We start from the raw sequence: 25,132 nt of genomic DNA on the forward strand, positions 1-25,132 counted from the left end.
ACGATCGATCCATCTGCGTATCGACGATATCGTGGCTGCATAATTTGTAAGCACGATCGTGCATCAATCTTCTTTTTTTGCCGGAACTGGAAAAAACGCGTGAGAGTATCTTCGTTATGGAACGGAGTTTTTTCTTTCGAACTTTGGCCCCAATTACTACGCACCCCAACGTGAAAGCATTTTTATTATTCATGGAGGGATCATTAAGAGAGAAATACAGTTGTTTTAGATTGACCCAGTGATATATTTCAATGCTGCTTTTCGTGCAATAAGTATTTGATGAATTTTTCGGAAACTTTGCACGCGTTTCAGACGAAATTGATACGTCCAATAAATAACGAAGAAAACGCGAACGTACGTAAAATACCGCGTCGATAGAACCGATTCGCGATCCTTCAATTTCTTTGAAATCGAAGAAGAATAAGGAGTCGCTGCTTTGAAACTCCGATAAACTCCGCTCGGCTCGAGGAATTAAATCGTTCGAACGGATTCCCGTTCGACTTCCATTCATCTCGCACGGCCACCGACCAATGTTGATTTATTTAGCCGATCTATTTCGCGTGGCTCATACATTTTAACGCGTGCATCGTTCACCCTGGATCGCGCGATCCATCATGACCCGTGGATCAGTGCTTAAATCCGACGTCTTCGATTTCTGCTCTCGGAGAAAGCAGCATGTCAAGATTACGATTGGTTTAGAACTGAACTTTGTAATTCCTCGTACAAATAGGATCTTGCAGACAGTGAACATCGATCTATGATCAAAAACTTTTATATTTACATAGTATAAAATATAATTGATTGAAATTATTCTGGTGAAAGATGTGACAGAGTTCTTTATACAGACTTGTAATATTTTAACACTGAAACTACCAAACTGGACATATGATCATTTCACAAGTTTCATATAAACTGCACAATTTTTTAAAATGATTCTCTTGAATGCATCATTCGTTCTTCATCAAAATGTTTATTTTTCAACTTCATTTTTCAAAGTACACATAGATTTAGTTAATCTTATATTTACACCAATGCGTCTGGTCAAATTGTCATTTCATAAGTTACTTATAAACTGCACAATTTTTTAAAATGATTCTCTTGAATGCATCATTCACTCTTCATTAAGATGTTTATTTTTCAACTTCATTTTTGAAAGTACACATAGGTTTAGTTAATCTTATATTTACACCAATGCGCCTGATCAAATTATCATTTCATAAGTTTCTTATAAGCTGCACAATTTTTTAAAATGATTCTCTTGAATGCATCATTCACTCTTCATCAAAATGTTTATTTTTCAACTTCATTTTTCAAAGTACACATAGGTTTAGTTAATCTTATATTTACATCAATGCGTCAAACTCTCATGAATTTGGAGACAGTTTATATTTAATAATTCCAGTCGTAAATTTGGAGAGAAGATTAATTTAAGCGCGGTCAATCCATAACGATGCATTTCATTCGTCAACGAAGCGACTGAAGAAACAGGAAAAAGGAAGAGCCGCGAAGGGCCTAACGATGACGTTACGTCGAAAATGGTAGCGTTTCGCGGGAACGGGGCCCAGAAAGAGGCAGATCAAAGGCAACTATGGTTGACTCGAAGACGACGCTAGCAGTCGGTGGGAAAATATCATAAATCCACTTTGACGATTCGCGCCTTCGCGTTGTTGTGCCGCTTCTCTCTCTGCTTCAGGACGATTCTCTCATAATAAACGTCATTTATTTATACACACGGCAGGCGAAAACGAGGGCGAAGGGAAGATCAGTACGGGAAAAACGTGACGAACCCGTACTCTGGCTGATATACGACGTGGGTCGTAATTTCTGTTGCAATTGCGAAAGAAGATGATTCGTTGCTAACGTCAGGTTTATACGACGCTTCGATTCTTCGCGACTGTGTCACACGTGTCCTCGATTCGTATTAACTTGAAGCAGATAAGAATCGCTGTTTCGGATTAGCCTGACATATGCGCGATGCTCGTAATTTGACTCGTTAATTATTTACGGTGGATGCGGTAAGATATTCTGCTTTAATTCGATCTTTTTTTACAGTCGTAATAAATTAAGTGTCAATCATAAATAACACGGTTGTATAATAAACACCTAACAGTATTATTGGGGAAGCTTGAAAAGTAAATTGAAATAAATCCGCGTTATCCTGAAATTTGCAAAGTCAGTAAAGAACATCTCAGCAGGACAGATGGTATCTGAACTGTCCGAAAATTAGCATCGCGTGTATCGTTAAGATCGAAAGAAACCCGGCTAGACGTAGACGGTCATCGGACGACCCTTTAATTACGCTTTTTACAATCAATTATCTCGTTAGACGACGGTGTCCCGCTGGTTCGGGAATGTTAATCCGACGGAGCGATCGAGAACGCAGACGGTAGAGAGAAGAGTTTCTTTTCTCGATATCGCTTGTCCCATAATCGAGTAGCCCAAGTGGGGGGTTGGGCGAGATCCGAACGAGAACTTTTTCACCTGGGACCCTACGGAACACCGGGAACCCCACTGGCGTAATTAACATTCGGCACGTTTAGCCAATCCTTCAAGAGCTTCTTGCCACCATGGGACTCCCCCTCCCCCTATCGTCCTGACCAGACACTGATTGAGACGTGACCAGGGGATGACGTGCTACCAACTTGTGCTCTGTCCGCTTCTCTAGTCACTCGATTAGTTCTCCAGGTCGTTGACACTCATCCAAATACACCTTACGCTACTTAACGACTACTTGTAATTAATCGCATCATTTTCAAGATCATAACAAGTCATCAGAAAAACTAACAGTGTTCCTACTTTCGACGAAACAGCTGCCCTTCGAAAACTTTATGTTAAACACATTGACCGGAACAATAGTCCCAGAGATGCATCCGTGGAACTAAACTCGAAGATTCGAATAACGATAAATTTCGAATTCAGCATTGCCGGAATAATTGAACGGATTCAGACCCTACGAAGTAAAGCACACTCCGTTTCTCGTCGATCGGAGGGTCCCTTCTTCAGGATCAACGAGACAAGCTGCTTCGATCGACGAGGATTGATTCGTCATCCAACGGGGCCCCGCGGCCACGCTGTTTTTGCTCGCGATCCCTCGACTAGTCACCAGTCATCTTCCACGTCGTAGTTTTCGTGTTCTTGTCCCCTGGTCGTGGCTCGGATCGAGTCGTTTAATTAAATACAGTTTTTCATCGGTAGGCCAAATCCGCGGCTGCCCGCTGGGAACCGCGAGCCGGCAAATAAATCAAAAGGGAAACGAGCCGCCGATCCTTCCTGGAAGTCGAACACCAGTCGTCGATATAATTAGTGGCCGCGCGTGGACATCGATTTTCTCTCGATAGCTTTCTTCCTGAAAATCTTACGTGGTCTACGATGTCACAACTTTTACACTTCCGTCGTGTTTTGAACAGTTGAAAATTCTGGGTATTCTGTTAAATTAGCTTTGTCGTGAACTTGCTATCAATTAGAGGGTAAGGTCTTCAATCCCTTGTAGGGTAAAGATCTTGTCCCTTTTAAAAAAATTCTTGCTTGGAAGTTTGAAAGCTTTGCAGTAATGGAACAATAAGAAATTATTATGTTAAGAATAATCCGTCGATCAAAGAAAGAGCGAGCACGATAAAACGAGAAGAAAGGTGCGAGGAACATTTTCAGTAATGGGCAAAAACGTCGATCGAAGAAGTTTATAAAAGTTCGAAAGAGATTAAAAGTCCCCCGCTTGTCAGGCAGCCTCAAAACAGGGAGACTTCCCGCGGGGTCGTTATAATGATTGATGTCTTTCATATCCAAAACCGTCTCCGACGACTGTTCTAATGCCTCACTTCGCCAGACATCGTTTTATACGCTACAGCGTTCTGTATAATATACGCGGGCCAAATCTTGGCGAGTGTTGAAGTCGTTGAAAATAACGTCAGGCGCATAATCACTGTCAAAACATACATATCGTTGTGTTCCTCGAACCTGATCTCTGAAACCGAAGGGTTAAGAAGAACTTACACGTGCTCGTTCTCTCCGGAAAAATAATAAAAGCCACGTTTCAACAGTTATTTTTTGCGAGCAGTTGTTCGATCCACGTGCTTCGAGGATCTCTCGGTCAGTCGCTGATGCTTGTTTATAAATACTGTGTCTAAAGCACGCGACGAGGTAGAACAGAGGCAGCATGAAAAAGATGATGGCTAGCAGGGAATCGCGACAGACGATGCTGAACGACGTGGCGGTTCGTTAGGAGCCGCGACGATGTGACTTACTTAATCGTCCGGGATGAACGTTGACGAGCTTTTCCATGAGCTTACAAGATTACAGGGTCACGATTTATGAATACAGAGAATATATTCTGGTGGAACCAGGTATTTCGGCAAATGGGTTCTAATCTTGACTACAGTGTATTTCTATAGCCTTGTATGACTAAATGCCCACATCCTTAGATCCACAGACTGGATACTTGTATTTTCTGTATTTTGCGAATTTTATTTCTACATCGGAAAGTAACGCCTTGCAAAACTGAATTAATTCCTCTTGTGTGAAAAGGCATCGTTCGAACAGGCATGCATATAATTACGTAACTGTGGATCGGTCGGCTGTTATCACAGTCGGTCATTAATTCGGCTTTTAACGGGCAGTAATGTTTCCATCGGAATCCGTGGGCACAATTCCGAGACAGGCCGTTAACCGTTTAAAAATTGATCCTATAGCAAGAAGGCTTCCGCTGGCGTCTCTCGGCGAGTTCTCTCTCGTTCCTCTCTCTAAACTGTAGCCGCCTTTGACAGACTGGCGGCTGGCGTGAAAACGCTCGCCAATTAACCCGCGGTGAATTATGCACCGCCCCTTACCCACTAATTTAGTAGGTGACTTATGTCGTACTTGCCAGCCGACAAGCCTCGGACGAATTCGAGTACCAGGCTGAACTGTAAGCTTCCCTCTTCTTCTTCTTCCTCTTCTTCTTCTCCTTATTATTCTTAGTCGTTTTCTTTTCGTTGTCGCCGACTCGGTATACGCCTCGAGCCGCTTCTCTTCTCGATCGCGAACAGCCGGACATCCGGCAACCCGCGAGACTCCTTTGAAGTTCTTTGAGCGAACGAATTCGCGGGATCGTAGGCCGAATGAAATATCGCTGTCGTTCTTTCTGCTCCTCGACGCGCTTCCAGCGAATCCCTTGCTCGGATACGACACGGCCGGGACTCGGTTACCGTCGAGGATTACTTAGTTTCGAGTCGAAAGCGGTTTATTGCACGGTCTCGTCGCCGTTTACTCGCTACGCGTTGCGAAATTCGCCGACAGATACTTTCATCGAATTCTAGATTTCGACATACGCTTGTAATAAAGCGAATCGTTTTTTGCAAAACCCGAAAGAAACGTTGCAGCATTGTTCGCCGAAGGTAATTATGTAGATACGCCTCTACCGATCAAAGGGTACACGTTGCGTCTGCGTCGAAAGTTACGGCAATATAAAGGGATATAGAATCGAAGAAACGTGGAAGAGTCGCAAAAATTCGACGGTTTCCAGTCCGAAGGTCTCCGAGCGAACGAAAAGGGCGGTGGAAAGGGAACGGCACACGCGACTTTTTCATGTAATCGCGCAGGAAGTCGAAGAGTTACTGCCTGCCGTTGGTATTCGGCCACACGATGGTTTATTCAGGAACAATAGATAGTCCGCAGCATCCGGGACCTACGTCGAAGAGGAGCGGCCGCATCAAACATTCGATACCGAGGCCACAAATCGGGAAGCCAGACGTCGACGATATATTATGATCGTCACGGACGTCCACGGTGTTCTTTACCGATTCATGTCGTTGTCCGCGTCGGGAAGGAAAAAAACCAAGGGAAAGATCTCGTTCACGAAGATTTCCCGTGTCCTCCTTACTCCGTATCGAGTTCAGCGTCTTCGGATCCCACGGAAGTAGATGATTTTACGATTCTGTTCGACTTCGGAACGGATAAATTGAATTTATCGTGGACGAGTAGCTTTCTCGATATCAATGGGATTCGATATCGACAAATTTAACCGCGGTTAAACTTTCATCGTCTTCGACGGAGATTGGCAGCTTGAAATTGCTTAGTAATTTAATTGAAATATACATAAGGAAATGTAATTAAATAAGAAGCTTTAGACCGATGAAAATCGTGGGAAACAACGAACGAGTTTCGTGTTCGTAAAATTCCGATTTGTCCAGCACTCGTTAAAAGAGGAATTTCAAATCTTTTCTCGACTCCCTTTTTCTTTTAATGTTCTCGCCGGTGCCCTTTTTCTCGACGTTCCTCGCGTTCGTTCGCTTCGAGAGTAATCTACACGGTCACGGGACGATCTATCACTCGTACAACGAAAGTTTGACGCAACGTCAAAACGCGAGCCCGTTAATTTTTCATGTCGTTTCACCCGGAACTCGCGCTGTAACTGCGCCCTGCACCCTCGTTGCCTCGCCTCTTCTGCTCGTCCTCTCGATCCACGTCCTCGACGCTGGTCCAGCAAGTTGTTTCGACGCTGCCATTCATTATTCACCACCTACACGACTATGCTACCTTTCGACGCGCGGCACGCAGTTACGCGAAGACTCCGCCAGTGAAAAAGGAGCCGGGGCACGTGTTTTTTTCAAAAGAATCTCTTTCAATAGGAGATTTTAGACGCCGTGTGTAGTTGAAGTACTGTTAGTTTGAAACATAGCTTGATACAAAATTTTTGTCCGTGGATATCGTTTCATAAGTCAACCTCTTGCTGGAACATATTATTCGCGCATAAACTGCTCGTAAAAATTAAATCGACCTTTTATGGTTTATCTCGTGACATATTTCTGGTTAATCTTCGAACGAACCACACATAATTAATTCTTCAACTACGATAATAAAGTTCTCCCGATAAAAGAAAGTAAATTGTGCAGACTTCGTTACGATAAAAATGGAGATCGCATCATTTGCTATGGAAAGAACTTGCACTCGTAGCCTCAAAAAACTAGCGATTACGTTATTAACGATAAAAATATGTGCGCGTCAAAGGGTTCAAGGACTAATTTGTCCTAGGCATGAATAAAAAACTCATAGGCGGAATAAGTTCAATTTAAAGAGAAAGAAGTTGACAATCGAGGCCCCCCGCCTGGCCCCTGTACACCCCGTTACCGTAGCAGAAACTTCAATTAGACGGCGTAATAAAAAAAGTTGAAAAGACGTGGAAGCCTAATAAAAATCTTTTGCCGCCCACGACTCCGTTAATTACCATAAGTTAATTACAACGACGTGAAAGCAGCCTGGCTGAGCCACCCCCGGTATGGTTCGCTTCTACCCTCGGCTGCACGTACATAAACGAGCGCACAACTCGTATATACACGTATATACTGTGCACGATGCAAGAACTTGTGCCCCCTCCCCGTCGCCCCTTATCACCTTTGCCACCCCGTGCACCCACCCCCGTCATATTTACGAGGCGAACTTTGCTTTAAGCCTGCCGATGTTTTAACTTTATCGCGACCGAAGTATGATTTTACGAGAAGCCCACGGGCTAAATATGCCCGCGTCGTAAAATTAACGGCGTTTCCATAAAGGAATCCGGTGTGCTTGCGTTAAAACTCGATAAAAGCCAATAAAGCATCGCCACGGAGCGCAGTTTAGTATAGTTTATCGTCCCTTCCCTTCAACGAGAAAGTCAACGGACGTCCGTCGCTAACCTGGTACCCATTTGCAGTGCCCTCGGATAAGACGTACGAGGATTTCGAGGAAGACGGGTTCGAGCACCTCGGGATACCCGGAGCATAGAGGAATTTTAGCTCTAACAGGCTAGGTAATTACGTATCGTGATTTCTGTGACTTTAGAGGGGTCTTACGAGGAAGATTAGAAATTGGCAATCGTAGACTGCGAGCGATCTTAGTGACGTTAATTTTGTTTACGGAAATGCGTATAGGAATGCAATATTTGACGCGTCGAAACGCGTGTTATATCGGTGACGATATTACGAGAGTCGACACAGATGGCCATCACGTTTCAAAGACAGCACCGGGAACATTGTACGACAAGACTGGATGATCCCGAGTTATTTCATCGTCGAATCACTGCACGCACCGAGGGTGTTCACGTACAACGTCCTCGTATACTTGTAGGATAAGTGGTCGATTATCGTTCGCTGGCTCGGGTGATGCCACTAAAAACTGCATCCCCGTTGGGCGGTAGATATCGTTGTCTCGGTCAGTACGCCGCGGACACGATCGTTTTACAACTGAGCTACTATATTGGTAATGGGTCGGTTTATCTGCGACCAGGTACCGGGCCCGTAGTCGTCTCGCTGGATACCCTCCTGCCTTAGACTCCCTTTCTCCCGTGTACACCTGCATTTTTGCACATCAGTATCTTTATGGTGGCATAAAACGAGTTTACCGGGCAATTTAAATGCCGTTCGCCACATTAACCGCGTGCCGCCGTACGTTTCTGTAATGCTAAAATTAGACGTATACTCGCGCCACCAGGGATAATGCTCGCCACCGTAATCGGGTGTACCGGGACAAATTAATTTCATTTACTCTAGAAGGAGAGACTACGAATCAACCCTCGAATCGTAACTTTTAATCTCTACAGAGTTCAACCTAATTTCCCTCGATCGTTGCATTAGTCGGTTCGGGTCTTCTGGATCCAAGCACCCTTGGAAGGGGATTTGAAAATGTCGAGGTTTGCATATTCGATCCCTCTTAACAAAGAGACATCTAGACTCTAACAAACATCTAGTTCAAGAAGACGTTCAAACTACCCATACGTAAGTATTTAATACGCGCAGAAGTAATCTCGTGTCCGCAAATAAATACGCGTCCGATTTTCGTGAGAACGGTAAGAGGCAAAGGCCAAGCGTGCAGATTGTCGTTGAAAGAAGAAGCGAAACGAAAAGGGACACGAGCGTCCACATAACTCTGCGGGATCTAGCGAGCCGGAGCCAAGGAGGAGAAGGACCCCCACAACCCTTTGAAGGTTTATGCCGATTCAGGAACGAGTTGATTCATGAAGACGGGATGGACCTCCTTGGGATCCGCGGCTCGGTGCCCCCAAGGCCGTGGCGGGTGGTCCCGCGGCTTGATTTCTTGTTTCCTCCACCATGGTCGATCTGGCCATGCGTGTCTCTGTTCCTCTTCTCTCGCAACGAACAAGAACGGGACGGAGACACGGAATCGGCCACGGTCGTGAGACAACGACAGAGGGCCAAAGCAAGGAGGGCAAAAGAACGGAACAGGGATAGAGACAGAGAGAATCTGGCATTCCCTGTTGTCCTGTATACCTATAGCGATTGTCGATTTAAATGTTTACTAATAACCAAGCTTGTCCCGCAACCACCCAGAAGTCGGTCGCTTTGCATTTTTATAAGTACATCTTACGGCCGGGTTCCAAGAACGAGGCACGTTTCATATTCATCTGCCGCCGCTGGCCGACTGTCCTCTGCGTTGGACCCCTCCTCTGCCGCGTATTGTCTCTCCTCTTTCTCCTTCTCTGCAGTGGATGCATGCGTACGCGATTAGCCAGCCAACGGCATAATGATTCGCGATCGCGGTCGGTTCGATGTGGTCCGAGTCGTCGAACGAATTATCCGGGTGATCGTTGCGAAAAGGAAATCGGTCAGGGAAAAACTGATTAGGCAACGAAGTAGTATTTCGGATGATAGATAGCAAGATTTAAAAGCTTAGTGAAAACTAATTCGCTAAGGATGTAATATCTAGCATAAACTTATTAGGTAATTATGTACCTAGAGTAAAAGCATGTTCGTGGTATTTAATAAAGCTATAAAGGATAAATTACCCGCACTTTCAAGATCACTTACCTTTTTTCTCCATCCGAAGTGTCCCCTGTAATTTTCTGTTGCCGCTCGAAGGGAACAGACGATCGATCAAAGGGGGACGAATAGATGGGAAAAACAGAATGACGAGGTATCCCAAACGTATTTTCTCTTGTTTTTTTTTTATAATGACTCGTTTATTGCGAAAGGACACAGTCTGCGAGCCATCTGCCAATGTGGCATCAGCGAGCTCGCGTGAATTTTGGACACGAATGACTAAAAGGTGATGGCGATCGTTCACTCTCGACATGACATGATATGTTGACAGTCGCCGCGCCCTGCGAACGTCGCGCCTCGCCCAGGAGGATTTCCCAGCTCTGATAGTACGTCTATATGTGTATTTTTGTTCTCTGTCTACCCTATTTTCCTCGGGTTCAAGGTACATCTTGCAAACGGATCGTTTTTTGTCGCGACAGCGGGGCGCAACGCGAATTCTAAGTCTGCCAGATTACGAGCGGAGTCGAGCGAGTTCGATGGAAACGCGTCAATAACGAAAGATCGATTTATGCAACCGAAAGAAAGAGCAGATCAAAAAATCCTCGATACGGTGTCGTCGATTGCGAATCATCATCACCGATTGAGGAGATGTCTCTCGAATCGAATAAATAAATAATACTTACGAAAGGATAAACTTTGAACTCGACTTCCAAGGATCTTTGCGCTCCACGTATCCTTCGTAATCTGTCACAGCGATCGACGATCCATACCTCGTCATGATCGACCGAGTCGACGTGAATCGATAATATTATAAACATTGCAATAACAATAATAATGATCAGAATAATAATAATAATAATAATCAGAATAATAATAATAATGTTCATCATCATCGTCGTCGTTAGTATGAATTATGATCTCAAATATTATAATAATAATATTGTAGCTACTCTACATACAATACATACACTGGCCGGACGCTCTCTACTGGGCCCTCTCTACTATTTACAAACGCATAAATAATTATTATTATTATCATCGTGTATTTATATATATAGTATTCTTTATGTATATTATTACTCGTCAAGTAGACACGCCTAGGAATAGAGTTCTCCTTCTCTTTTCAATCGCTGTTGCTACGAAGATAAACCGGCCTACGATTTTTCCTTCTTTTCCTTCTTCCCGTCAGAGACAGAGGAGAGCTTACAACCGAGGACGAGAGAGTAGGAACTAAAGGATAAAGGAAGCGGGAATTGCGGGAAGCGGAATCGAAAATACGAAGACAAACAGACTAGGAGTCGTGAGGGCCAGGAAATTGAGGAAAGGGGTCGATAATCTGTATCTCGTTCAGAAGTTCTTCGTTCAATTACTGTACACTAATTACAAGATTGTAGTCTCTTATTATTGTCATCCACACCACACAGAGTCGAATGGCTGCGCGGCGATCCGTCTCTCGAAATTTCAATTATATTAGTCCTTCGTTGGTTCACGGGAATCACACTCGTCCCGGAGACTTGAGCTCCTGCGTGGGCGGCAAACTTCCGCTGGGATGAGGGGACTGATCGGACCCACCGGAGGATGCCGTCGACGAGGAGGACGGGGAGAGTCCCGAGGTCGCTGTAGTGAGAAGAACGGCGGGTCCACCGGGAGCGCCGCTACCTCCGTTGATCGTGAAGGGCTTAACGTTACCGCTAGCGGACACGGCCGACGACGTGGACGTCAGTATACTGGGGGCTGTGGAGGGTGGCATGACGCCGCTCAAGCCGCCCAGGGTCCTCGAGTACGTCTCCAACAACGACATGTCCCCGGATCCTAGGTGGGAGGCTCCGTAAAGATTCCGGTAGAAGTCCGGATGTGGTCGGACGAACTGCGTGCCCGAGTGCATCGCAGGGTGCAGAGGATGATGGGGTGGTAAACGACTCGCCAGAGGGCTCACCAACTTTCCACCTCCTCCACCACCGCCTCCGCCGCTTCCGCTGTACGGAGACGGCAGACCCGTCATCGTCGTCGCGTTTGGACTCTGCTGTTCGCCGTCTTTGCTCGCCATGTCCGCCAAAGACCAGATTCTGGGCTTGGTGGTGACCCCGCTGCCTGTCGACGAGGCGGTGGTGCTGGGTGGAAGATGATGACTACTCGGTGGGGTGCTCTCCGGAGATGGGTGACGCAGTAGCCGACCGTGAGCCGACGCCAGGTACGCCGGGTGCTGGAGTTGCAACGGATGCCTGGGCTCTCTCTGGTCGTACAGACACTCCGGACTGTCTGGTCCACTGTCGGCCCGTGACTCGCTCCACTCGCTCTCCGTTCTGCCCTGGACCCCGGTGGATCCTCCACTGGTACTGTGGAGAAGGTCCATCCGGTGCGCCGGCCGTTCGCCGTCCTCGCTCGACCCGGTACCCGAATCCTTCGAGTCTGAAGCAGAGAGGGTTCTGTCTTTGACGAGGAAAAGGTCACGCGAGCAGGAATGCAGGAATACGAGAGACGAAAATTGATAAAGATGGATTGTTTCTAATTGGCGCTTACCTAGCCGATCTTTCTCATCGACGCTCTTCCTCCCGCTATCGTCGTCCTCGTTGTTGTTGTCCTCGTCCTCGACCCTGTTTCTCGGCTCCCACGTCATCTTGTTCTCCTTCTTGAGACGCCTCCGCGCGTTCGCGAACCACGTGGACACCTGCGTCAGAGTCATCTTCGTGATGATGGCCAGCATGATCTTCTCACCTTTTGTCGGATAAGGATTCTTCTTGTGTTCGTTCAGCCACGCCTTTAGAGTACTCGTGGTCTCTCGCGTCGCGTTCTTCCGTCTCGCACCGTTCAGATCCATGCCATAACTGTAACAAAACAAGTTAGGCACCCGTTACATGACAAGTCCGTGATCGTCTTGGACGTGTAATCTCGGGCATCTTTCTGCTTCGTTAAGAGACATCGAAGTGTAAGAAAGTTTCCGAATGGAACCGCTAGACTCGAAGCGGTCGATCCTTTTATTAAGTCCTTCGACGTTTGTAGTTTTCATCGTCGTAGGATGCACGTGACCCGGATATAACGCGGTCGGGGACGAACACAAGTCGCGATACGTTATACCAGCAAACTGGATAAGAGACAGCTCAGCCAAAGAGCGGGGCAAAGAATAAGAGGAAGAAGAAAGCAAAGCCTCCGATGGATCCTCGTGTTGGGAAACTTATCCAATCGTGAGGCTCGTTACGCCTTCCCCAGAGCTCGGTATAAAAGTCCGAGTCCTGCTCGGTTAGAGGAACGATATAAGCGGGTAGCTACTACTTTCATCCCAAGAGCAGATCTCTATCTAACGGTTTAAGCTCCTTCCTTCCATCCAGAGGAGGAGTGGAGTGGAAAGGAGTCGAGAGAGCGGCCTGTCCCCTCCTCGCTCTCCCGTGCGTCTCACCGAGTCGGACCGAAGCGACCGACCCCCTGGGATCCCATTACTAAAAGACTAACCCTTATCAAAGATTAAACTTCGGTATAACTGCTGAATCGACGGGATCGAAATTAAATTTTCCAGCCGTGGACCGAGACTCGGGAGATGCTTACTCCCTTCTTCTGTCTCTCTCTCTTCCGCTCGCTTCTTACTTTTTACCTTATTTCACCCTATCCTCCCTTGCTCGTTGCGGTCTTCCCGCGATTTCCTCCCTCTTCTTGCTTACCCTTCTTTTCCAACAGAAGCGCCGTTACCCGACAGTTTTATCTCAACCCAAAACCGATGCGAAACCGTCGTTACAGGCGACAGGCTCGAATTTTGCGAATACTTTTAGCGAACAAAGCGGTATACGCAGCTTCCGAAATAATCCTCCAACGACTTATTGTCGGCTCCAAAGTACACCATTGTCTGCAAGGTCGCAGCGTGACGGAAGGCCACCATTATCGAGTTTTATTCTCAGGCTTTTTCGTTTCGACGGGAGCAAGGCAGAGAGGACACGCGAGGGGATGAAGCGTGTGTGGACGTGCGCGACTGACGTTCCCGGTGTTGGCGGCGGATCCCGAGGGCTGGAGAGGGTGGCGGTGACGGGAGGAGATGGGAAATTAATAAAACTGTCACTTATCTACCCTTCCCCGAGGCAGGCCTACACGCGGTATCTCCTGGCTCTTTCTCCCCCTATCTTTCTATCCCGGTTGTTCCCTTCGCGGCTCTGTCTGTCTTCGTCGCTCGCGAGGCTACACGCGGGATTCGCAGCAGCTGAAACGAGGCGCTAAACATTTCAATTTGGCATCAGCCGCTTCCAGAGAGCGTGTAGACGAGCAGGATCGCTCACACGCGTACACACGCGCGCACGTTTTTCTCGATTCTCTCTGTCTCTCGTTCTCTTATCCGTCCAGAGTGGAGGGTCGAAGTAAACGGGCGCAAAGAGAGCGAAGGATCGAGAAGGAGAGAGAAACCGATGAAACGCAGGGTGGAACAGGAAGATGGAAAAAGAGAAGGAGAAGAGAGAGGATGGCTTAACCCCGGTCTGTTTGCGAGGAGCAAATGGCGTTCTGCAGTTATTTTAAAATTCAGCCAGTGGCAGGGGGTGCGGATCGGATTAAAAAATCAGAGTGGAAGCTTGTTTCTCATGATAACAGCCAACCGCCCCCGAGAGCGGAAACTGCTGCTTTCTACCGATTCCGTCCTCTCTGCCACCCCCTCGGTGGATCCTCTATCTCCCCGCCTCTTCCGCGTCCACCCTCCCTCCGTTTCTCTGTTTCCTTTTCCTCGTCCCATCGCGCGGATTTTTTTCCTTCTGTTTCCTCTGCTTCTCTCAATCTGTATCTCCCGCACGGCCTTTGCTATGGTTGCAAGGATACTATATCGTCAACGTCGACTCTGCCACGAATACCTTCGCTCTTCTATAGACGCGTCTCGCGAGTTCGCGGTACAAATTGCATTTTATATAACTGTGATAGGGGCTCATCTCTCTTTTTACGCCTCGTTTTAACTCTCTGCTCGGTAAAACTTTCCTGAACGTTTAAACGACTTTGTCTACTTTTTTTCTATGGGGTGTCTACATAAGTCGGATCGGTACAATAAATTATGTAATTCATTTCTTGTTTTTTGTAACCCTATATTCTACGATAATGCAGGAAATTACTGAAAGCTACTGTATGTCATAAAATGTGCGTTAGTCGTCGCTAATGTGTCGATAGCAGATGGAATTTTATGTCGAACGATACCGAACAATCATCTCCCGTGCGGAAAGGGACGTATACAGGGTATCAACCATTAAAGTCCATCGAAACGGCCATTTCTCGCGACCCTCAACTACCCGGCGGTTAACGCGAACGCGTTTGTCATGGCGTAGCCTTTAAGGGGATAAAAACGGGGATGAGTGACCATGGCCAGTTTGAAACCGAGGCAGGTGTGCGGTTCGAGCGACTCCGCCCCTCGTTACCACTCGTAACTAGGGGTGATATCCGACTTCTTTCTTTCCCTCTCTGTCGGCTGCTCGTTACGTCTCCCCGTCTCGCTCTGTCGTTGGCGCGCACCTTTTCAGGTAGGGTCGCGGGCTTCGGCCTGCTTTATCAACGCAAAGGTGCAGCCATTTCGGTGACGGCGCCATCTTTTCCCCTCGTAGATACGTGTGCACGCACACGGGCCGACGCCGACGTTCACTCGCCTACAATTTCCAGCCATGTGCTCGCGTTTCAGTTTAATCAACCGCGAAGCCACGCCAACCTACCGCGGCCCCTTTCGTCCGTCCATCCTCCTTCGATTGTCTTTCGTTATCCATTCGGAACATCTCCAGTATCACGATTTATACGCTGCTCTTGATCTGATCGATGTTTCATTCGCGTGTGGTTGTAATTGGAACTTACGACTGCGTGAAATACGATGAGCGTACAATTATTTCTAAAGCATACTTATAATCCCTTTTTGTCTCGAATCCCAACGCGATAGGATGTAATTTGTATGCTGCGCTTAATCGTGTGTGTAGATACACGTTCGAGGTGTGTAATTACTTGGCGATTCACGATAATCGAGTCAATCATGCCGGTCTAATAGTGGACGCCATGGCACGCTAGTTATAACCGCCAATTACCGATCGGGTTAGTTTTTGCCCAACCCAGCTCCGAATCCCTAGAACTCTCGGTTTATAGCGTAATAGCCGCTTTCTACGGTAAATTTCGCGAAACACGAAACGGCGTTACTATATAACGTTAATACCTTATTAACTTTCCTAACTACATCTTCCATCTTTTCCCAGAACAAACAATCCCCGCATCAATTACCAATAAATAGTCCCGCAACAAATTTGCTACATGCAACGCGCAGTTTATGTGGCAATCTCCGGCAGCTAAAGAGTTAAAATTAACACTCTCGGCAGCGCGATCGTATCGTTCTGGTTTGCCGAGACTCGCAACCTTTTCATCGCGCGAATTGTCGCAGCGGCAAATGAATCTGTGGTAGAAAGCGGCTGGAAACAAGCGGATTCTCTCGATCGTCGACGCACAATCGTAACAGACCGAAGAGAGACTGGTAGGTAAGAGAGTACACGAGAAAGGATTTTCACTCGGCAGTTTACACGATGAGCGTGTACACACGCGATGTCGTCGCGTTAAGCTTTTAGAAGCGTTCAGAGAGACGAGCTACGAGACGCGAGGAAGTTTTGCGCGAACCTGGTGACAGCCGGTTGTTCCACATCCAACTTTATTACCGGTTGCTAGCGACGTGACAGATCGATCGTAAACTCGGCGATGGCAGCGTGTGCGTGTGCGCGTTACACTCGTATCTTTACGTGTGTTAAGAACACCGAACAGCGGAGAAAATGCCCGCGGATACGCGAGCAATCGTACATAGGTGCACTCGTGCAAAACGCGTCTGTCTACAGACTCGACGCACACCGAAAAGAGAGATTATACAACTTGTCTGCTTTCTCTGTTGCTCGCCGTATCACGGTGAACGTAACCGAGTTTATATAAAATGATACACGGTCCGCTACTTTGTCATACGATCGTTTAAATTCATCTCGGAACACACGTACACAAAGTAGCCCCTGTGGCCCGCGATTAAAGTCAGTCGACGTTGAATTATCGTCCACCGAGATTACTCTTCGACTTACTGTTATGGCTAACTCGGGAGAATTTACTAAACCGAATGATGGAGCTCGATCTGCTCGACTCTTGTACGTAGTATCGTTACAACGAACCTTTATCGTTCGTTTGCGACAGTGTCGAGAGAATGCCCCGTTTCTCAGATATTATTATGTGTAAGAGTTAGGTGCTTATATTCGACCGAGTAACTAAACGCAGATACACGATGCATACCCGCTTATCGCGAGAAGCACAATTTCGATAATAACGTCCGTGAGTCCATTACTCGCGTAAAAACTTGAGAAACGCTTTTGATCTTCTTAGCAGTGGACCACGTGATCACGCGAGAGTTCGCTAAACGATCGACCTATAAATTGCACGTAACGTGGCCAGGTTGACCTTTTCGACGTCGACACGCGTTATCCGTAAAAGCATTCGCCTAGCCGCGAAAGAGAGGCCGGGGCGCGGCCCAGTCATTAAATCATTGCATTCGCGGTTCGACGTGGCTTAATCTGCGTCCATTAAGGCTAATGGGAAAAGCTCGAAGATTCAGGACGTACAGGCACGGCTCGACGAAACGCTGTCATCTGCATGTCGAAGAAGGAAGACGAGGGAAGAACGGTGCCTGTGTCCCTGTCGACGAAAAACGCGTGTCGCTGACTTTTCACCCGGCCACGTTCCCACACCGCGCAACCCTTGCCGGTGGTGGGCAAAAAGCACCCTCTAGGACGAAAACCGGGTCATTAAACGGCCGTACATCATCGCGGGACGTGACACATCCGTGAAGTTGAATGTTGCAGGGCGTGGATACCGGGCCAGACTCATTAGCCCTGGATATTCCCAGTTTGCGTCGGATCGACCAGCCTGAGGGATCGTTTCGAGTTTGACGAGATAATTCGAATACGTTATCCGTTAGAGGAATTTTGTTGTCTCCGCGTTTTCGATGCTCGCAGAAAACCAGTATCGAGGTAATGTTAATAAAGCTACGTAAAACATTCACTGTCTGGGTGTAGATATTTTGAGGAAGTTTTCCAAATTTGGCAAACAGAACGATGAACGTGAACAGTGATTTATCGAATATATCCGAAGTTCGGTATGTTGTCACGGCTCGAGACAACAATGCTGACAAAAGGATTGATCTTTTGGCATCCATAGTGCAGAGATTTGCCAAACGAAAAAGATTAAAACAGAGGAGAGGAAGTATCATCGCATGTAACTACATCGCAGATTCGTCGATGGACGAGGTTGTTGGTCTGGCTGCAGGATGAATCAGATGCACCGTGATTGCAATGTAATTCCACCACGAGCGAAGACAGCAAATATTTGATGGGGCGTTCAGAAGGGGTTGGCAACATACTCGGAGCGTAAATCAAATAAGCGATCTTATCGTCGGAACGTACATTCCCTGTTGGCAACGCTAAACGGTCTACGATAGGATCGCTGCGTTTCGTTCCCTACGTTTTAGTAAATAATGCACCACAAACTTTCGTACGACCTGTCTACTAAAGTACGCCAGAAATATTTCGCAATCGGCGCGGGGACGAGACCTTTCCGTTTAACATGCGGCTCAATCTTATCGGGTTCGGCCGCAAACAATCGTTATCGTCGAGAATCAATTTCGGTGGAAAGACAGTCGATTCGAGGAATTCGAATGCGGCGGTTTCGCGAGTAGCGGTTCTGCTCGTGGCAGTAATTAATTAAATCGGAATCATCGTTGTCCATCTCGATCTCTGGCGCTATAATTTAACGAGAATGTCGCGAATAAATTTGCGAGACAGCCAATGAGCGTGACCGTTAACTATCTCTAAGTCCGCGAACGAAGAGACTAAAGTCACCCTCGAACGTCTCTATTCCGCTTCTCTCGAAGTTCGCGAGCGATGAGATTTGACGACGAAGGTCGAGCACGCATTAATTCTACGGAAGAAAAGCGGACGAGGGTCTGACAGATAGATCCGAAAGCAACGATAGCGTCGCTGAAAATCGACGACGAAGCGTGTGTGTGCCCAAGGATCCAAGAGAAGTATTATGGTAGAGCGTGAGCGGCGGTCGTTTGACATAAGCATACAAAAAGCCAATAATGCAGAGTTGGCATGCACGGCCGCGAGGTCTCGGGATCGTGCGGGTTAACGGTCTCGTCTTTCCGGCGGATTGGCCCTGCTTCCGGGGACATATAGGGTAAACAATAAGAAACAAGCGGCCCGGTGTGTGTATCGCAGTCGTCGCTTGTACGAACAGGAGACCGTTTACGTAGCTGACTGACTGTTGTGTCCGGCTTCGATTCTCGCCCCTTTTGCGCCTCCTCTCCTCTCCTCACGATCGACGACACGTATTATTAAGTGTGTCCGTACAACGACCGATGTGTCGGCACGCGCTCCGAGGCTCGAGCGCGTTTAAGGACGTCGCGACGGTCCGCGAATCTTAATTCGTTCGCGAGAGAGTGCGAACAGGTGCACAAGAATACGTATGGTGCAGATTATTAACGATACTAGGTGTTAAGTTTATTACTTTCATCGAAATTTCAATTTATTACCGCCGCTGTTCTTCAGAGCAGTCGATACGTGTTACATTAGTCGAATGAAAGGTTTCTTCAGAAATCCGTTTCAAGTTTCTGTAAAACATCGATGATATAATACAATTCCTTAGCACAGCTATTAATACTTAAGAATCTTCAAGGATCTCATATAAAAAGAAATTACATCATGGTGATCATGGATGTTGAATTAAAAATAGACTCGAAAATGCACACACGTGCATTCTTGAAGTTAAGATGTTCCCGTCTTAACTGAGAAAAATTGCATCGAAAATAAAGCGTAGGTAGAAAGAGAATATGTTAAGTCGGTGAACGAAAGAACACCGTGGTATCTGAAGGGCCGCAGGTGCATCCCGGATCTTCCGGTAATTGTTATCGCGTAGAGGAGGTGTTCGGTTCCGGTGTGGACCGGCGGTAGGTCTCCGTAAAGGAAGACCCGGTGCGCGAACCGACTAGACCGAATGGATGCTAAGCAAGCTGTAGTACCCGATCGCTTCCTTGCATACGAAGCAGTCTTTGCCGGAAGTGCGTCACGCGGCAGTATAGATTCCACGAGGTGACACCGACCAGTCGTCGGCTCGACCACCGCCGTCACTATGGGTACGTGACCACGGGTCCCGTTTCGACGGACCAGATAACAAAAGCATTTCGAGAAAATCGATGCATCCACCGACAGATTTACCGTTCCACGATCGCAACATGTTTACAAATTCGCGAATTCTGATTACGAGTTTATAGCCGTCGGTATCGTTTTCCTAAAAGAAGCAGCTACTACGAGAATGACATTTATGGGAATCAATCATTATCGTCGTGTTTTCGAATATTTTGTACTCGATTGCAGCGAGTGTATCGTAACTGGGGAAACATAAATAATATTGTTTTTGTGCAGCGTTATAGTAGGAATTTCACCACGATTTTAGCAGGTGAACGTGACAGATTATTTATTGCAATGTGATGAGGGATAGAAAGTCAAAATTCCATGGGGATTTTTTAATCTGACTATGCAAATTAGAACTAAAAATTCAAGAGTAATGAAAAGTATAAAAGATGTCTACCATACGTATAAGAGATCTACTTGCGAATGTGTCACGAACATAGCTTGTCACTGTAGTACCAGGAAAAAATTTAATCAAATACCCAAGAGTGGTCTTCGATTTATTCAATTTAATTATAATACAAAGATATCTGTGTACACTTTAATTTACTCACAAAAAAATCTCGACGAATTTAATCTTCGAGACAACTATTTAATTTTATTAAGTCCGCATCAATAATTAAGATCCCCAATAATTAGCATGTATCAAGGTTTTGACTCCCCCGTTTCCTAATTGTTTATAATCATCGATCCATTAGCAACTCGTAAAAGCGTGCTAACAAATCGTTGGAGGCGTCGATTCGGCGTCCCTGGACGTGGCGTCGAACCCCGGAGACACGACGATAACGACGAAGTAAAAGAAAAAAAAAGGAGGAAAAATTGAAAAATCTATCGAACGGTTGCTGGGAGATGACAGATAGGGTGACTAATTATCGTGCGCTTTCGAACTCGAGGGCGCTTCATCTTCGAACGGCATCGGAGACCAGTACTCCAGAATTCGTAATCTCGAGAAACGACGCGGTCGATATACGATTTCGATTTATCAAAACGGGCGAGACCTTTCACCGGTCGCATCGTGACACGCGTTGACCGATTCGAGCGAGCAGCGCGAGAATAAAAACGCCCAAGGCGACAGTCCCGGGTCAACGGAGCGCTAATTTATTGGAATGTTTATGTGTTTCTCCGGAGCGTTATCGGGCCGTGCGCGAAGAGGGCAGATTGACCATCGAGAGGAGGCGCAAAGCGGAGAGAAGCGAATCGAAAGGGGAACTCTAATTCTATTCGCTTTCGTGAAAACGGGAGCGTAGATGCACGACACGTGCTACTCTCGATGCAGATAATTCGCCAAACTGCGTGAGAGAAAATTTTTCCAAGCGATACGATGACTAATTGTACTCACGGTTGGAAAGGTACTTTCTGAAACGTAGTCCTCATTTTCATATTTACGCGAAAGAGCTACCATAATTTATGTGCAATTTCTATTATCCAAAGCGTCGGGTCAGAGGTTATACTCGAATTTTTCTAGAAATCGAGTTAACAATGTATCGATATAATGTACAATTTTTACGACTTGCTACTCGAGATAATTACGAGATTTCCTATTCGAACGGCTGAGTACACGGCACAAAGTAATTTCGAGGATCATATACGCGGCTGAGCGAGTTTATCGCTCGAAGAGGTTTATAAGGTGCTTCGGAATAGCTCCGAATCGGGCATAAAATACAGTCGGTACTTTAAATACGTAGTATTTCTTTCGGAATTGTCCATAAAATTGAGCCCCTTAATTGTTCGGAGAGACACGTGTGTAATTTTGGCTTTAGAGGAGGTATCGAGTGTATCTCTTTTAACTGGCTAATATGCTTCGTGAATCTGTAGCGAACTATTCGATGCAAAGTGAAGCAGATGCAATCGATACCGCTACGGAATTCTACTTATTGTTTAACACTAGAACCGAAATGAGAAATCTGAAAGTAGTTATTTTGACTGGTTGGTAGTTCTAATGTTAACTTCTTCACATGGAAACATCGTAGTAAATCGAATTTTTCACTTTTTTTTTTATAAATTTGATCCTATTCAATGAATATTATTTTCCCAAAATATGATAGCTTTTTATTAAAAGACTCGACTGTTGGATTTTACTCGCCTGGCATTCGGAATAATCTATGCGGCGATCGAGCTAATTATACCGCTTAAGTTTGATGAAAATCTAGTAGAAAGAATCGGAGAAAAATTAGAAAAGTGATTTAAGAACTCACCCATTGAAGGGATAGCTGGCAAAAGCGGCGTCGTAAGGATGGTAGACGGATGGATAAGGCCATGCTGCCGCGGCTCCTGCGCCAAGATTTTCCTTCAGATCGAGGCCAGCAGCCTGCAAAAGCGAAGCAATTATACTTGTTAATAACGCGGCCAACGCCTCGCATGAGTAATTAATGCGTCGCGTACATGGAAAAAGACGAATTCCTTGATGCACGATTAGCCGGCAACGGTCATTTTAACTGGAGCAGAGTTCTGTGATCGCAAAACGAACGAAACCGTGACACTATCTTCCGGTACGGATTCATCGTCGTCTTCGGCAGAAGCGAAAATCCATCGCGTGTGTCACGAATCGCTCTTGTTTCGTTCTCGAAATTTTTAATTAGCCCGTCGCGTATCGCCGTTATTCGATCTACAAAAAACAACCGAGAAAAAAGGGCCTTTTCGAGCAGCGGCAATCTCTGGCCGACGCTATAAAACGACGGAAATATTCATTTTTAGAATGACGCGACGATTAATTGGCGTCGTTCGGTCGGCCGGGATTATCAGCAATTCATCGACGATAATGAGAAAAATAGCTGGCAGAGCGGCGATAACAATAATTAGAATCGATGTGGCCGAAAGTAACCCCGCGCGGTTCGTCTCCATACCGGCTGCATTTAAACTATACCATCAACCGGTGGAATAATAGAACCATAGAACGTAGCAGTACCGTTCCCCTCGCGCTCGTGACCCGCTCTATACTTTGTTCCCTTGTTCTATATGCATTAGTCTTGCATTAACCGCATTAATTATACACCGTGTTCGAATGGCGTAGTCATCGCGCGTCCAACTGTAATTAGTACTCCAAAATAGCGGATGGTAAATTCGAGTGAATTCGATTTGGATTAAATGGGGAAACCCTCGACTATTTTGATCGCCATAGGATACAGATACTTCGAGCAACAATAACTGATAAGTAACTTAGCGAGATTAGAGCTCTTCGAAGCTATATTTTATTCGACTTAAATTCGAAGTAATTCGACGCGTAGTCGTACAGATTCGCTTACGTAACGTAAGTAAATTTATCCGCATACATTCGAGTAAAATTAGAATTCATTCAGAATAAGTTAATCGAATGCAACATGTTAATCGTCGATTTTCGACATTGTTTATATACGTCATGCGCAGTGAAAGGAGCAAAAGCCCGATACTCCACGTACATCAGGTACAATGGTATCACACGGTGATACCACACACAACCTGTGTACTCAATCGGCTGCCTGGTTACGAGGAGGCCACTCTATACTCGCTCCTTAAGCTCGATCATAAAGAGCGACGATAACAGGCCAGCCTCGGCGACCGCTCGAACACGACAGTGTCCCACTGTTACGGCAGAACGGATTCATAAATTTACGCTTTGCGGCTATTTTCTTCGTGTACCCGCTTTGTGTGTGGTCCGATAACCCTCTCTCTTTCTCTATCGATGCGAGAGCCTGAACTTTCTTATTCTCTCTTCTCTCGTATATTAACATCACTGTCCATCCTGGATCTTTCACCGCGATAACATCTCGATTATATTGTACAAAGCTATTGAACGTGGCCAGTCTTTTCTGGTAAGGACGAGGGAAAAATTTGCGATATCCGACATAGAACGCGACCTGGAGTACGTTGGACAGTCGATGCGTTTCCTTATCCACCGATGCAGCTCTTCGCGATTCGATATAACCGGTCGGTTCGTGCGAACGGTATTTTAATAGCGGATATGCGCGATTTAGCGCGCGAAATTTATGTACTTTCGCGATTGAATCGTTACGAGAAAGTGTCGTGATATAATAAATAATTACTCCGATCGTAGATGAGATAAACCGCAATTTAAAACTGTCTCTTACGCGTTAAGTTAGGCCGTACGTTGTGCAACGCCTATTTCGATTAAAAAATTTCAGTTCGCAATTCTTTCAGCTTCTTTCCACATTCATGAAGACAACTACATGTCAATGAATGTATTACCAGAATTCCGAACTGCAATTATCGATAAGTCAGGCACAAATAAGGTGAAGAATGCTGACGTAAAAACAGCCACGTATCAAAAGCGCGAGTACGTGACACTAGCTGTCATACTGTTATCATTGCAATCGTCGCCTACCTCTCGATCTCGACCCCGTTCGCGATCACCCGAGAGCATAACGGTTTAATCGAGGCACTATATTTAATTTCAAATCTACAACGCTTCACGGTTCTCAAAATTGTTTAATCGCAAAGCAAGGAGCGAAGGTCCGAGTCAATTTCGCAAACGCTATGTTCGATAATGTAAAAATAATTTTATTAAATATTGGATCAAAACTTACCGTGGGCGTGTAGAAGGGTGCCTGTTCCGCACCGAGGCTCGGAAAGTACGCCGCCATGCCTTCGGAGGCCGCGGCCGCGGCCGCAGCCGCGTAAGGTGCGCTGTACATGGACAACGCTGCCGTCGGTAAACCTCCGAGTCGTTGGTAACCGCCGAGAAGGTCGTATTGACAGGAACAGACGGTCTGACCCGTCAACGGATCGGTGAAGATCGGTCTTCCAGTGTCGCAACACCTTCCGGTCGGCGTTGGGCCGCCGGTCGTCGGCGGCGGATGACCCTGAGACGGGCTGACCGAGGTGGTAGGACTTCCTGGTGGCCTAACCACCGCGCTGGTCACCGCCATCCTCGCGTTCGACAGACCGGCAGCTACGCCCAAGGGATGATTCGTGGTGGTGGCCGCTACGCTGACCAACGACGAACCGCCTGCGCTCAGGATCGCACCGGACACCGGCGAGGCCGATGAGGACGTCAACGACGAGCTCGCTGTCACAGGACACTGCAACACCAGGTCGAGTCGTTTTCACGTTAGGTTACCGCTGTTGAAACAAGCCGAGAAGGAGATTCAGACATGGCCATCGTACATTCGGATCTATACTACGCTGGATAATTAGTTCTTAACCGAGAAGGAGGGAGTCATAAAAATTTTTGATGCGGTGATACGCAGACACATCGTATCAATATTAGTTACCGAT

General features: G+C 46.4%; 1 protein-coding gene and 1 long non-coding RNA gene across 3 annotated transcripts in view; one reads left to right on the forward strand and one right to left on the reverse strand.

Annotated features, from left to right (window-relative positions):
* The window catches only part of LOC105663212 (uncharacterized), a 241,852-nt gene that overhangs the window by 112,909 nt on the left and 103,811 nt on the right, over positions 1-25,132 (forward strand). The window lies entirely within an intron of this gene.
* mirr (iroquois-class homeodomain protein mirror) overlaps positions 11,067-25,132 on the reverse strand; it is a 33,385-nt gene continuing 19,319 nt past the window's right edge. Inside the window, exons 2-5 of one of the 2 annotated variants that reach the window (XM_076530212.1) lie at positions 24,442-24,936; positions 22,117-22,229; positions 12,246-12,550; positions 11,067-12,134 (exon numbers count right to left, since the gene is read on the reverse strand). In XM_076530212.1, the coding sequence (XP_076386327.1) occupies positions 11,221-12,134; positions 12,246-12,550; positions 22,117-22,229; positions 24,442-24,936 (1,827 nt within the window). In that variant the 3' untranslated portion in view covers positions 11,067-11,220. Of the gene's footprint in view, positions 12,135-12,245; positions 12,551-22,116; positions 22,230-24,441; positions 24,977-25,132 lie in introns of both variants that reach the window. The other variant, XM_076530213.1, reaches the window with a different exon arrangement.

This window comes from Megachile rotundata, chromosome 3, assembly GCF_050947335.1.
Source record: "Megachile rotundata isolate GNS110a chromosome 3, iyMegRotu1, whole genome shotgun sequence".
Lineage (NCBI taxonomy): Eukaryota > Metazoa > Arthropoda > Insecta > Hymenoptera > Megachilidae > Megachile > Megachile rotundata.